Genomic DNA, 14,110 nt, shown 5'->3' with positions numbered 1-14,110 from the left:
TTTGAACTTCAAGGTGGTGACTTTCGCGGGAAAAGCCCCTGATCGTACAGAACCATCCATGGTGGTTGAACCATGAGCGTACAGATGGGTATGACTGTTGTATTTTTTCTACAGCAGGAGCAGCGAAAGCAGCGAAAGTTGCTTGAGAGCTGGCAATAATAGGTGTGCTTTCGTTCGAAGTCCTGGTACTGTTAGTCGAACTTGTGGCTGAGCCAAGCACCAAGGGGGAAACAAAACTCTCGCTGCAGCTGTGCAATGTGATGGCAGCTATACACGATAAGGCAGTACCGTCTGACAAAAAGAGGCGCGTGATCAGTCTTCTGGCAGGGAGGCAAGATAGTGGAAAGGGGTGCGAGCAAGGTGCCTGACGTGTGCTCTGACCGCTTCCATAACAATGTGAATCTTGGCTGGGTAGTCATGCGCAATAGCAGTGGTTTCATCTGTTGATGTACAGGCGCCGACAAAAGTGGTAGTATACTCCACGCAGCGGGAGCCGGAGCAGCATCGCGACGCCATCTACATTGACACGAGTCAAGCGACATGCCTGCAGATAATAAAGGGCACCACGGAGGAAGGAAACTCAGGAGAGGCCCTGACGTCACTCTTTGTGAAGCTACAGTGAAGCCGGAAGTTGGCGTTGCTCATGGCATTGCTCCGCCTATCGGGCCAGCTCTCCTCTCTTGTTTACATTTCTCGCGAAACCACGCCGCGCTGCGCGCAACCGTGCTGCTCGGACCCGCGCGCTCCGCAGCAATACTAAGCAATCGTTAGCACGTTAGCATAATTCCGCCAAACAGGGCAAAATTTCCCACGGATATTCCTTCGTCCGTAGCCATTGCCATGGCACGGTACATTGCGTACAGCGTTGCGTGCGCGTTCATTTCACGAACTTTAGTTCCTCCTGTCCCACCTGGCCACAGCAACATCCGGGAGAGCACGGTGCAGATAACGCAGCGCAACAAAACACGGAGACCAACGCAAACCTGCCCGCACGGCGCCTTTTCCACGGTACGAAACCTACGGAGCAACACGTGTGAGCGCACAGAACCAAAACAAAGCCGCCATTGTGGCCCGAAAGGCGTGGCCGCTACGGCAAAGAAATAAAAAATGAGCAAGAAAGAGGAAAACCTACTACGTCATTTCCTCCACACTTTTCTCCTAGCGCGCGGCGGGGATAGGGCCTCTCCTCAGTTTCGTTCCTCCATGAAGGGCACCCATTGGCTGTCTCGATCCCAGATGCTGCCTGTAGATGGCCTTGCGATGCAGTTTGCCGTTGCTCCGGCTCCCGCTGCGTGGATTATACCACTTTTGTCGGCGCCTGTACATCATGTAACCGTAGACAAACCCAAAGCGCCTGAACTTGAGCCCTTCAGATTGTACGGATGTTATCGCTGCAGGTATTGGTCAGCACTGGCAAGCTGTATCTCAGATCCCCAAGAAAGAGCGTCCTGTACAGTTGCATCATCACGTGTACTGAAGTATCCAGGTCTCACCTCCAAGAAAATTGAACATATGAGATATGGCTGTCAGGCGCTTTTTCAGGTAGGCGACATGGAAACTCCAACAGAGGTCACGATCGAGGATTACCCCTAAGAATCTCTGCGTCCTGACGTAAAAGAAAGTTTGTCCATCGATGGATATGGCGTAAGAAGGCATTGATTTCCGGCTAAACGCGTCCAATGCACATTTTTCTGGGGAAGTCTTGAGGCCTTGTTCGCTAAGGTACATCTTTCTGGGGAAAACTTGAGGCCTTGTTCGCTAAGTACCTTAGCGAACAAGGCCTCAAGATTTCCCCAGAAAAATGTGCATTGGACGCGTTTAGCCGCAAACCAATGACTTCGTAGATATCAAAGCTGCAGATTCTTGGTGCCTTGCACGTACTTGAGGACGTGTCATGCCAGATGCCCAGATGCAGATGTCATCGGCATAGATCGACAATTTCACCTTATTTGGTAGGCATTCTATAAGACCAGTGAGCCCAAGGTTCAAGCGGTACTCCACAGTGCGCGGTACTCCACAGTGTGTATAGTGTTGAGAGTTGGGCCGTCTTAGGTGTTCACAAGGACAGACCACATTTGCAAATAACTTCGTGTCCAATAATAGTGTCGACCACCGAGGCCAACCATTTCCAAAGCCTCTAATACAGCCTCATGCAGAACATTGTCATATGCTGCGTTGATGTCGAGGAACATAGTGACAGATAATCGCTTACACGCCTTTTGATGTTGAACGTATGTAACCAAATCGATGAAGTTGTCAATGGAGCATCGGTACGTCGAAAGCCAGCCATGGCGTCTGGGTAAACATCATAGTGTTCAAGGTACCATTCAAATCTGGCGAGGATCATTTGTTCCATCATCTTCCCAATGCAACTAGCCGGCGCGATTGGGCGGTATGAAATAACCTCTAGAGGAGACTTGCCAGGTTTGAGGAGCGGTACAAGGCGACTGGTCTTCTATTCTTGAGGAACGTTTTCGTACTGCCAGGACTCATTGAATATGGGCGGCAGTGCACTTCGGCCCTGTTCAACAAGGTGGCACAATATACGGTAAGATATACCATATGGCCTGGGTGATGACGACTGATTACATAAAACAAGTGCCGTGTCGAGTGCTTGAGTAGTGAACGGCAGATCCACGCGTGAATCCGGTGTGCATGGAACGTATTTAAAGGTAAATGGACTTGTGCCAGTTGACTTGCCTGCAATCATAGCACAGAAATTTTCCGCTACATCGAGGTCTTCTCGGCGTTGGAAAAGTGCTAGGTTCTTCAATGGAAAAGTTGTTCTGGACAGAACGTAGGCGTCTCACAGTTCTCCTCATTTGAGATAGTGGTTTACGGGGGCCAAGGGACTCAGAGTATTTTGTCCATCGCTTGGACTCTAGTTTATCTACGCGACAGTGTTCCTTCTTTTGAGTGCGCCGGGCTGTCCTTAGATTGCGAATGGACTCCTTGCGTCGGTACCTTCGTTCAGCGCGATGAAGCATCACACGAAGTCGCTCCAACTCCAGGTCGAATTGTGAGTACTTCGGTTAGCAGATAAACCTGGACATAGCGGTCTGCGCAGCTTCTTTAATAACTTCTTGCAGTCCAGAGGTGAGACCTTGCTGACAAGCGCCCTCCAGTAGGTTTTTAAACACAATGCAATCTATTCTTCGTTGTTTGTTAGGCGGATGAGTGTTGCACATCCCGTTGATCTTAACGTAAGCGGGGACGTAATCACTGCTGTGTATCTCAATATAAAAAAAAAAACTTAAGAGGAACTCGGGCCGAACTCCGATGCCGCCTATTAAAATACATATAAAACACAGAAATAGTTTTCTGAAATAACTACTTGGCCAATTTTGATTACATGTGTTGAATTTGAGAGAGACAATTAAATTCTAGTGATTGACGCGAAATTTCAGTTTGAGGCCTGAAGTTTTGAAAGGACGTCTTCAAAAATTGGTTAGTTTAAAAAACATAGAAGCACAAAGTTTACAAATTCGTAGCTCTGCTCTATAAACAGATATCGTAGTTCTGGAAACCACATGCGTTAGAGCATCCAAAGCGGACAAATTCGATATATCAATCGATATCTTACATGAATTGGTTACATTGTTTACAAGGGTTTTGCAAAAGTCCTACACAAGCATTAGTGGCCTATTTGAAAGTCTTGTATAGTACATCAATTTTGTCTGCTTTAGATGTACTATTAGATGCAATTTACAAAATTGTGATATCGTTTTTTATTGCTGATTATAAAGTTGTAAACCTGGTAGTCTCGTTCTCTGAAAATTTGCGATTTTCAACAATTTTTATTAAGACACTCACCACTTAAATAAAAGATTGGCTACCAAGAGTCACTAGAATTTAATGTTATCTATTAAATGCAACAATATTCATCAATTTTGGTGCAGGCATTGCCGAGAAAAACAAATTCTCCTTTCTCATGTATTTATATAGGAGCCCACGAGCGAAGGCTTCCTCCTAACGCGCGTGGCAAAGCGGCGTGATACAAAGGTCAAGTCCAGGCAGCTGCTGTACGCTGTAACCCGTAGAATTGCAGGACGAGCGCCATTCAGCAGCAAGAGGTCACGCTTGGAGACGAATGAAGCGAGTCGTCCTCCCGTTGCATTAATTCCTGAGCTTCCCTAAATAGTGTGGTGGGCATTAGGGTCCCCGGTAATAATCTAAGGACCAGGATATGCTTTTATTATGTCTTCCAATCTTTCGTTGTCCATCGGGCTTGATGGAGATAAGTACTGACCTACGAGGGCAAAGGTGACCTTTCTATTTTTAACGGTATGGCAGACATACTGATTGTCGTCATGATGTTGCACAGGCGGGACGACGCAAGCAAGCTCACGGCGAATAAAGACGACGACCGTGCTACTTTCGGTGTTGCTTGAGGACGTGATTGACTCGTGATGATTGGGTGTGATAATGTTCGCAAGTAACGATGACTGTAAATCGGGTAACAAGTACGAACTGGCGAAAAATAGCAATGCGAGATGTTAGACGTCTGGCGTTCCATTGAGTAATTGATGCTTCTCTGACCTCCTTACGAAATAACTGGTTATTGCCAGTCATGGCTTTACTCGAGGTTTGCTGGGACTGGGCTCGGCGAGTCCAGCCCTTGGAGTTTCAATGCTGGTCATCATTACTCTGACGACACCGCTTATAGACCGCAGCATCGGAATAATTTGGCGGTCTATTGTCACATAATCAGTTAAAGTATGCTTCATTGGAGACATCAAGCGTGTAGGCTCTTTGGAAGGCTGAGTGCTCGGGAGCGCCGGCCAGTCTTTCACAGGGGACGTCTTTTCCATTTGATGCCCCCTAGTGCTCTCGTGTCTGCTTGTACTTGAAGCTGATCTCATTGACACAATCTGTACACGAAGTACTCCTTGTGCTGAACGCTTCCGTCGATCATGACGTCGACCACGGATCCTTTCAGAAGCTTTACTATGAGATGAGCTGTCCGTAATCATTTGTTTCAGGATAGCAAACTCTTTTTTTGATCCGTGGGCAGTCTTTATGAGACTTCATGAGAACCATCACAGTTGCCGCATCTACTATTTGTTGCGCGGCAGACGTCTGCACTGTGCGACTACGCGCCACACTGTAGGTTTTCCACAGACGCCCTTGACATGTCCGATCCGGAAGCACTTGTGGCATTGAAGTGGCTTGGGGACAAACGGTCGAACAACGTGCCGGAAGTGACCGAGTTGGCCATGAGAAGGGCTGGAGTCGCCCTTGAATACTATCTTCACGCAGCGGCTGTTTCCGAGGCGACATACGTGCGTTATGACCACTCCTTCATACGCCTGTTTAATCAGAATATGAAGATATGCGTTCGTGATTGACAGTTCAATATCGTAGATTACACCGGCAGTACAGGTTCTTTCCATCGGTATAACCGGTCGCACTTTGATGTTCCTCATTTCTGTTATCTGCCGCAGCTTGTCTAACGCATTTCCACGAGTCGTGTCGACAGTCAAGATGTTCTTTCGGATGTTTAGTCGGATCCACTTAATTTAATTTGGTGCTTTTGTCTCAAGGAAAACAGAGAGAGCTTGCCTGTTCAGTCCTCGAAGGCTGATGGAAGAACCCCAGGTGTGAAGAGGATTGTGTGCGGCCGGCCAGCGCTTACGTTTTGCCTGTTTAGTTGGTGTACTACCAGGTAATTACGTCTTTATGAGTCTCCTTTTGGCCTTTCAGCTTCTCACCGACACAAAGCTTTCCTCCAATGAGCCATCACCCGTGACTGAGTAAGCCTCAATGTCTTCGCTGGTGCTGGACCAACTGCCTCGCTTCCTTGAGGAACTTGTCAAAGTAGACTTCTGGCCTAGCGGGATGGCAGGCTCCGCGTCCATGGTTACGAGAGCAGGAGTCTCAGTGGGGTGTTTACTACTTCTGGATCAGGTGCCCTGTGTCACTGAAGAGCTCACCGTAGCAGGCTTTTGGCCGTACGCGCCTGTGGGAAGCTCCGCGTACATAGCCGCAAAGCAGGATGCATAAAGCGCTCCGGAAATCGGGGAAAATTGGGCGAAATATAGCTAGCAGAGACAGATGCGTTTTAGCATATAGCAACTTCGTCGTCCCTTCTCTCCTGAAGAGCCAGTATCCTTGTGAGACTGTGTATTCTGGCAGAATGCGAAACCACTCTAGGCTCAAATTCTCTGAGTCGAACCATTCATTATTTAGCAACACCTGTGAAATCCAGAAAATAATCCTGCACGCCACTGTAGATCTGGCACCTAGCACAACGGTGATACGGGCTGCTCTACCGAAGGCAGTGAGTCTTTTTCACCAAAGTTGCTCGCTTTTCGTACCTACAATCCAAAGCTAACTATTCGTATTTCTGATCCTTGCAAGAACTGAGCTAGTAAGTGAGAGAGAAGCTGGGATGACTGGTGGTGGCTGGGTGAGTTCTGACGTTATAGGTTTAACTGTGCAGCCGTGGTGGAGGGAGGTAGGGATGTGGTGGAGGGATGGACACAAAGGCGCACTTCACCTTCTTGGAGAAGCAGATATGCATCGTCTCTCCCACAATTTGAAAAATATTACCAGAAGGGCGAGAGAGGAGGTTATTTTTTCCTCGCCGAATCGTTTAACAAGATGATGCTGTCATTTTAGCGATGAAGTTAATGTAGCCCGATGCTGCACTGTAAGCAGCATCGTCATAGGTTTCTCAGCTGCAGTGAACATGTCGTTTATTTTAATCCACTCTCCTGTAAAAAATACTGCACGTAGAACAAAGTAACCGTTGTCTTAAGGAGCAGGTCAGGGAACGTAGAGCGCACCTGCTTCTAGACGTTTAGCCTTCCACTGCAGTGAATGTGGACGCGTGCCAGAGTTCGATAAGACAAAGACTGCGAGCAGCAGCCAGGACCAAATAACACACGTAATGTTTTTGAAGCTGAGGAAAACTTAAGGCTGGAAGACACTGTTGGATTTTTGGGATAAGGAACTGCAGTTCCAGCGAACGTGTAAATAATATGTCCACGCGTTGTAATAGATGATAGCATCAAAATGTGTTGTCATATCTTAATGGTTTGTGTTTGCGGTTCTGCTCTGCATTTTGCCGTGCTCTTTTCATCGGCATTCTGTGCCACAGTATTGTCGCTTCTTGAGTAATATAAATGGTTGTTATAGTTCAGGCGCTCGTGGTTTCAGTTCTAGATTCTTGTTTCCATTTCCCCGCTGCTGCTATAATTTTAAAACTAAATCAAATTATGGGGTTTAACGTCCCAAAGAAACACGCGGGCTGTAAGAGACGCCGTATAGTAAGATCTCTGTATCACTGTTCTTTTTTTCTTCAGCTTCCGCGTTTGCATGCAGTTTGTCTATAGCTGGTGATTCTTTTACTTTTTATCAGGCGTTCACTTGGCGGCGCTTGACGTAATTATCGCGCTGTTCTGGTTTGACGTTTTGAATCGGTAATACGTATGCTTGGGCTCAACTATTTACATTAGCGTTACGCAACATCATCCGCGTGGCGCTAAATAATTTGGACGCAGTGATATCAATTAGGTTGGCAGCTCGGAGCCGAAAGAAATACAGGATCTGACTAAGCTCTTGGCGATTAGCACGCGCAAGCACCCGACAGTGAAGCATCGGCCACCACATCTCACATTTGTGGAGTGGTGTTGGCGCCCCCGCCCCCTTCCCCCATCCCGCTGCCAATCTATAAAGAAATCAAAAGGGACAGAGAAAGGGCGGAGAGCAAACAGTTATGATGCCCACAGCTGTGTCTTCCCTCGTTGGATTATAGTGATATCGTCAATTAGTGAGCGAGATAAAGTTTAATGATAGCTTGTGATAGCTTAATGATAGAAGAAGTTCTACATCCTAGCGACACACTTTAGCACGGTACTCCAAGGGTAATACAGTGAAGAGCGCAGAGGTTTTGTCTCGTTAGCAAGATGTACTGGAGAACGTTCAAGCGCTTCAACGTTATTCAGTTATACTCTGACATGCGTCACCAATTCACATGCAGTGTGTATGTCTCAACCATTCAAGTTCGAAGTTAATTGTGAATTTTTGACGATACATGATTGCCATGGTACCGGAGGAAAAGGCGAGACGCTGCACTCTTGAATAGACTCCTGGCGCTCGCACGCACGCACACGCACACACGCGCGCACACACACACACGCACGCACTCACGCACGCGCGCGGGCGCACGCACACACACACACACACACACACACACACGCACGCACGCACGCACGCACGCACGCACGCACGCACGCACGCACACGCACACGCACGCACGCACGCACGCACACACACACACACACACACACACACACACACACACACACACACACACACACACTATCATTCCACCTAATTAAATAATTAGTCTTACTTAATTAATCAACTTCTCAAATATATTTAGATGAAAAGTGTCAAAGAGAAAATTGTAGAGCGACATGAAAAACTCCTGATACAGCTTTCTGTTGCTCAATACGTGCTACATAAAAGTGTTTTTGCGAGCGTGAAATAAGCCCGCGAATACACGCAAAATTGCCGCGTGACTGGCCACTCGAGGCACTTTGCGTGTATTCGCGGGCTGCTTCGCGAATACACGCTTCGCTTTGCAGGCTGACGGTTAAGTCTTCAAGGAAACAGCATGCGATGCTTATTAAGCATACTGATTAATTGTGGTATGTTACGTTTAATATAACTTACATGAGGCGTCCACCGTAGGTTTTCAATGAAGAGTACACCCATGAAGTTGTACTGAGAAACACTTTCAAGTAGTCGCCACTAAAATATTACAGAGGATGCAAGCTTAACTAGATTGTTAATAGGAGCAAGAACAATGTGAGTCGTCTTTTAACGTTAAGTTTTAGCTGATGAGCGGATAAACACACTGAAAGGGAATTTATCCAGTTATTAATAAGAGGAATGAGAAGAGAGACGTTGTCAGAGGGAAAAAACATTTGTATTTTCGGCATATAATACACTGTCGGGTGTTTCCTATAGTGCAACGATATCATTGATATAAAGCAGAGAAAGCGTAGGACCTCAAATAGAACCCTGCTGGACGCCGTACCTAATATCTGCTAAACCTGATTTTATTTAATAGAGTATGAAGGACCAGATGGTGAGCGATCGTACTGATGAAGCAGCGCACTTGAAATAGACACTTTCACGCCCACATGAAGAAGGACATTGGCAAAGTAAACCATGTGTTTACTATGTCATATAGTCTTTCTGTGAAAACGTTGCGTGATAAGTCCTGGTGCTTCCGTGAAAAGATTATTTCATGTGTAATCTTGAACCCTGTATGTTGTATGATGGAACCATTCAAGATATAAGGAGTAGCCGGCGCCTTAAATTGTGCGTCAACATCTCCTTATATCATATAAATAAAAAAAAAGAACATTGGCAGACGCTGGTATGTGCCCGTGCATATCTTTTTTTCAAGTGTGCGTGAACATGTCTGTTTCTAGTAAAAATGATATTATGGGGTTTTACACGCCAAAACCACGATCTGAATATTAAGCACGCCATAACGGAGGACTGCGGATTAATTTTGACCACTTGGGGCTCTTTGACGCGCACCTAAATGGAAGTACAGGGGTGGTTTTGCATTTAGCCCCCATCGAAATGCGGCCAACGTGGCCGGGATTTGATCCCGCGACCTCGTGCTTAGCAGCGCAACACCAAAGCCACTAAGCAACCACGGCGGGTTTTTTCAAGCACGCTGCGCTTCACCAGATTATATGTTGGCAATTTCTACAAATTGGGAGCGATGTAACACAGAGCTACGCAGTAATCCTAGCGCAGTGCATTTGATTCCATGAAAGGGTACCAGATAAAAGTATGTTGTGTTTAAGTGAATCAAATGCTTTAATAATGTATAAAAATATGCTTATTATGTAATGTTGATCTTCTATCTGGGCGGCAATTTTATCACGCATTTCAAGTAACGTAGATTCAGTGGATTTACCCCTTGAAAGTCATACTGATTCGTGGATATGAGGCTATCCCTTTGCAGTTGTCTCGTTATTCTAGAATTTAGGGCTTTTTCAGTAATGTTAGAAAGAAACTGCAAGCATGGATATCGGCCGATAATTAGCGATGCACTCAGTGGCGCCACCTTTATGCGAGACGGCAATCCTAGCAATTTTCATGTTATCCGAAAATTTGCTTGTATAAAACACAAGGTTTGATATGTCACAGGTAACATAAGCCTAATAATCCGCAGCTGTACCTTCTTCCTATGTGAAATTGATTACGTGCCCACCTGAGTTTTGAGTGACGTAAGAAGTTGGACTAGCTGGCATGGATGCGTGCTCTAAATCAGAGCGGAACATGACGGCAACACGAAGAGAAAGTACGAGCGCTGACTAAGGACTGAAGTTTATTAAGAACAACACTTAGTATACAAAGGCAGTATGATGATAGCGCATCAGAACCTTCCATCTCTTCGTTAGATTGTGAAACGCAGCTGCTTGCCGATTTATTCGATATGTCACGTAATGCCATTTGTGTGTTGTTCTTGATAAACATTGAACCTAATTCTGGGGTTTTACGTGCCAGAACCACGATTTGATCATGAGGCACCCCGTAGTGGGAAACTCCGGATTAATTTTGACTACCAGGAGATCTTTAGCGTGGCCCCAAAGCACGGGGCACAGGCGCTTTTGCATTTCGCCCCCATCGAAATGGGGTCGCCACTGCCGGGATTTGATCCCGCGACCTCGTTGCTTAACAGCACAACACCATGGCCGCGATAAGGCACCGCGGCCGGTCTTGATAAACTTTCAGTTGTTGTAGATAGCGCTCGTCCAGTGTCTTCTCTGTGTGGCCGCCGTCTTTCGCGCCGATTTAAGGTATGCTGAGTTTTGATGGTGAGGTCAAAGTATTTTTTCACTACATCTGGGTGTTTGTGTTATATGTGACGCAAGACGTGCGACTGCAAATGTTACAAACCGTTTATGGAGCAATGGCTAGGGTACTGGGCCATGCCTGCATTATGTCGTGCTAATGAGCGCACTTGGGCGGTATTTTTATTTTTTTTTTTATTTTTTTGCTCTTGGCTGAGCATCTTTCGTGTTTGTACTTACGGTTTTCTTTCTTTCTTTTTTATTTTGCAGATGGCGAAATAAACGACTAGAGAGGTTACATTTTTGCGGCGCTGGCTTTTCTGGAATTAGCGGGAACCCATACTAAGAGAGCTAGATGGCACAGTTACCGTTTTCACGCCATAGCAAGGAAATAATATACCGTCCACTTCTCTTTAACATTTTGCAAAAAGAAACATATTTGAAGCAAGCGCTCATCGACCCACGCCAGCACCAAGGTAAACTGGTAGCGAAGCTTCATAGAAGCCCACATGTTTAGAAAGTGGCGGCGCGTTGCAAGCTAAGTGACAAGTGATAATATGTGGCTATTTCATGACATATGACATATGTGGCTATTTCATGACATAAACAACCATGACAGGTTGTTTACTGAGCTCACTAGTTCAATTTTCTCCGAATTAAGTGTGATATCAGCAGGCAGCGTGGCATTATTGTTCTTGGCTTGGAATAATATCGCTTTAGTTTTAGTAGTGTTAATAAATGACACCACTTTTAACGGACCACAAATGTAGTTTATCTAGTACTGCATTAGCAGTCCTTAATAAGTCTGAAGTATGACGAGAGGAAAACAGTAGTGTAGTGTCATCAGCATAGATGATGTATTTCGTGTCATTGTCAATATTGACAATATCATTAAAATAGATATTGAAAAGGAGAGGGCCAAGTAGGCTCCCTTTCCGGCACTCCTATCCTTCTGTTCCTTAAGTGAGAGGAGAGGTTATTGACGTGTATAAACTCAACTCTGGAGTTTAGATATGATCTAATTAAATCAAGGTCAATGCCACTAATTCCATAGTTTGTCAATTCATTGAGTAGAAGTTAATGATTAATGCAGTCGAACATTTTCGTAAAATATAGCATCACACCGGAAGTGGAAGTGACGGCGACATCAAATGATGCTTGGCGCTAATGTCTGACTTTTTTTTAGGGTCCGGTGTTTTTAGCTCTACGCGGAGCAGTATATTTTTCTTCTTTGACCTTGCAGCTCGATCGCCCCAGCTGATCTGTCAACGTGTTACTAAACTACAAGGCGGGGTGTGTTTTAAGGTGAACATCGTTAGGCTGCTATTGACGGCAATCTCTCTTGTACGTTCCTTAAGAACGTGAAGTAATAGGGTGGAAATGAATGACAGTGCCAGAAACGTTTCAAAAGTTGCTTCACTTTTATTCGCCTAGAATTAAGCACCCAATATACATGGCCAAGCAAAAAAAAAATATGTTTCAATGGATTAAAGGAAGTAGGGCCAACACAGTTGTTTTCCGAAATGTATGCGAAACTTCTTTCCCAGAATCCCTGAAGCATTCAGAATTCTGTCCAACATCATGTATTTATATGCAACAGTTATCAGACAAGACAGCGTTGCACCATATTATGATTTAGAAAGCATTTCAACCTACCAACTGTGTTGTCTGTAGGGCGCTCAGAGCCTGTGGAACGGAGGGGGAACGAAGGTATCGCGACGCTTCTTCGCGTAGCGGAGCGCTACGCGAAGAAGGCCACAGCGGGACAGAGCGCGCGAGTGTAGCAGCGTGAACATGCACCATAACGAAGAGTCTGCACTCACACGTTTGGCAATAAATCCCGTGCGCTAGCTGAGGAAAAACTTCAAGGGACGCAAACACCACACCTCGAACAAACCCGCAAAGGAATGAAAAAACACGGACGAAACCACCACGTTCAAGTGACCAACGCCATTCCGCACAACATAATAGCTGTACAGAGGCTGGCACAGATGGCTGGCTCAACAACTGCACGTGACGTCACTGCACTGAGCCTTTAAGACTGACATGCCGAGAATGACGAGGCCGCCTTTGACGAAGACAGGTCCTCCTATCGAAACGTTGGCCAGCCTTTCTGAGACACCTTATCCCTGTTTACAAACTTTATACCACAGTGTGCTATTCCATCTGTCAGCCCCTTTCTTGATTTTGGACGCAGGTTACGTGTAAGCCGGCACTGGGTGAGCGCAGTCTGCGTGCCACTTTCAGTAAAATTTCTGCGTGTGCTTTTTGCTTACCATTGTTAATTCCGAAAATAATTCACAATAGCTCACGACACGGAATGCACAAAACTTGTTAATGCACTACACGTTTCTCATGCGACTGATTTCATGAAAAGAATATAGTCATGATGCGTCAGGTCGGCCAGAACTGCCCCGCACTTTTGCATGGCCTTGTTTCCTTTAGTGGTAACGGTCAATTCAGCCATTGAAAAGGCCCCCTCGAGCCCGTTCTGTGGCTAAATTATCAAGGCTACCACACACATTACCTCGTTCCGTTCAAGTCGTTTCCCGCGGCCTGCAAGAACCTTGTGGCCTCACGCTCGAGTGAGAGAAGTAATCGTGCAGCGGCACTCCGCTGGCTTCGCGGCCCGAACGAAGGAGAAACAGGAGTAAATGAAACATCAGTACTCACTGCGTATCGCCCATGGTTCCAGGCGGCGGAAGGCCAGGGCCATTTTGAGTAGGCTTTGCGAGCACTCGCCCGAGACAGCGGGGTCAAAGCCGAACTTCGTAACCATGGGCAGAGCCTTTCTGTATGCGGCGTCTATGGTGTCCTGCACGAAGGCCTCGGCGTTCAGTGCCGGCTCGTCCTCCGAGTCGCCATCAGCACCGTCCCCACTCTCTGATGTCACTGCAGGCGCGGCGACACCTTGGGAAGCGACCGGCGAAGTCGGTGACTCTCCATCAGAAAGCTGGCCGACGACGCCCGCCTGGCTTGCCAACGCCTGTTCTGAGAGACCGCCGATGGTCCGCTGCGACGTTACGATCTTGATGAAAATCATGGCAATGACAAGGACCCACAGCGCCATACTTGTTCATTCAAAAAATTCAGCCGAATTCTGGCGACACGAGTTGCGGGAGTCCAAGCGTTAATCCAGCTTTGTTCCGATATTCGGCGGCGGCAAAAGAAAAGCTGGACTGCTTTTGTGGAGTAGATGAGTGCTCGTGCAGAAAATGGACGCGTTAAAGCTCTACACTTGCTACTGTGATGCGGGGAAGCGAAAAGAGAGGACGAGTTCG

General features: G+C 46.5%; 1 protein-coding gene across 1 annotated transcript in view; it reads right to left on the bottom strand.

Annotated features, from left to right (window-relative positions):
- Window positions 1-13,899, bottom strand: part of LOC126547811 (nose resistant to fluoxetine protein 6-like) — an 86,874-nt gene extending 72,975 nt beyond the window's left edge. The window contains exon 1 of the mRNA XM_050195798.2: window positions 13,503-13,899. Within this exon, the coding sequence (XP_050051755.1) occupies window positions 13,503-13,899 (397 nt within the window). The remainder of the gene's footprint in view (window positions 1-13,502) is intronic.
- Window positions 13,900-14,110: the final 211 nt, after the last annotated feature.

Source organism: Dermacentor andersoni, chromosome 1 (assembly GCF_023375885.2).
Source record: "Dermacentor andersoni chromosome 1, qqDerAnde1_hic_scaffold, whole genome shotgun sequence".
NCBI classification, from domain to species: Eukaryota; Metazoa; Arthropoda; class Arachnida; order Ixodida; family Ixodidae; genus Dermacentor; species Dermacentor andersoni.
This window is presented reverse-complemented; position numbering and strand designations above follow the sequence as displayed.